The sequence below is a fragment of the Nestor notabilis genome, unplaced genomic scaffold (assembly GCF_000696875.1).
Source record: "Nestor notabilis isolate BGI_N333 unplaced genomic scaffold, ASM69687v1 scaffold21876, whole genome shotgun sequence".
Taxonomy (NCBI): Eukaryota; Metazoa; Chordata; class Aves; order Psittaciformes; family Psittacidae; genus Nestor; species Nestor notabilis.
The window spans coordinates 300-1,126 of NW_009934553.1; the positions used below are offsets into that span (position 1 = coordinate 300).

General features: G+C 54.2%; 1 protein-coding gene across 1 annotated transcript in view; it reads left to right on the forward strand.

The window, feature by feature from the left end:
- Positions 1 to 46: 46 nt before the first annotated feature.
- Positions 47 to 827, forward strand: part of PRPF3 (pre-mRNA processing factor 3) — a gene marked incomplete at both ends in the record, with an annotated part of 3,781 nt that continues 3,000 nt past the window's right edge. The window contains one exon of the mRNA XM_010017418.1: positions 47 to 177. Coding sequence (XP_010015720.1) covers positions 47 to 177 — 131 coding nt within the window. The remainder of the gene's footprint in view (positions 178 to 827) is intronic.

An 827-nucleotide genomic window follows, 5' to 3' on the forward strand; every position in this document is an offset into this window, starting at 1 on the left:
GGAATCCCTGCGGATCCCCCCTCACACGATCCCTCTTCTCTTCCAGACCACCTCAAACCCTTCCTGGATGATTCCACCCTGCGCTTTGTGGACAAGCTCTTCGAGGCGGTGGAGGAAGGTCGAAGCTCCCGACATTCCAAGTCCAACAGTGACCGGAACCGCAAGCGGGAGCTGAAGGTGATTATTGATTATTGATTATTGATTATTGATGGTTGCTTGAGTCGTTAGTGGTTTCCTGTGGTTTGGTGGCCTGGAGGCAGCCTGGTTCTCTGCCACACTCTCCTCTTCCAGAGAGGTACATCTTGGAATGCTTAAAGTTCAAGAGAAAAGACTCCTCCCCATGATGAAGTGTGTGAGCCTTTACCTTCCCCTTCTTCCCGTCACTTCTTGGCTCCCCCAGTGGAGTCACTTCAGCTCTTGTTTTTCATCCTCTTCACCTTCGGGTGTGGGCAGCAAAGTGTTTTCGCGGGATTAGATGCTCCCAACAGCTTCCCGCTGCTCTTCCCAGCGGCTCTTCCCGTCAGGGCTCCGTGCCGGGTCATCTCGAAGGGGTCTCATTCCCTTTCTCCATCAGGAACCAAAAGAGGGTGGTTTTTTGGCAATGCCAAAGGTTGGATGGGCTGGAGAGAGGTGGTTCATGAAGCTCAACAAGGTCCTGACTCAGCCTGAAGAAGGCTCCTTAGAGCAGCTCCAGGGCCTAAAGGGGCTGCAGGAAACCTGGAGAGGGGCTTGGGACAAGGGATGGAGGGACAGGACAAGGGGAATGGCTTGAACCTGCCCGAGGGGAGATTGAGATGAGCTCTGAGGCAGAAGCTCTTCCCTGTGAG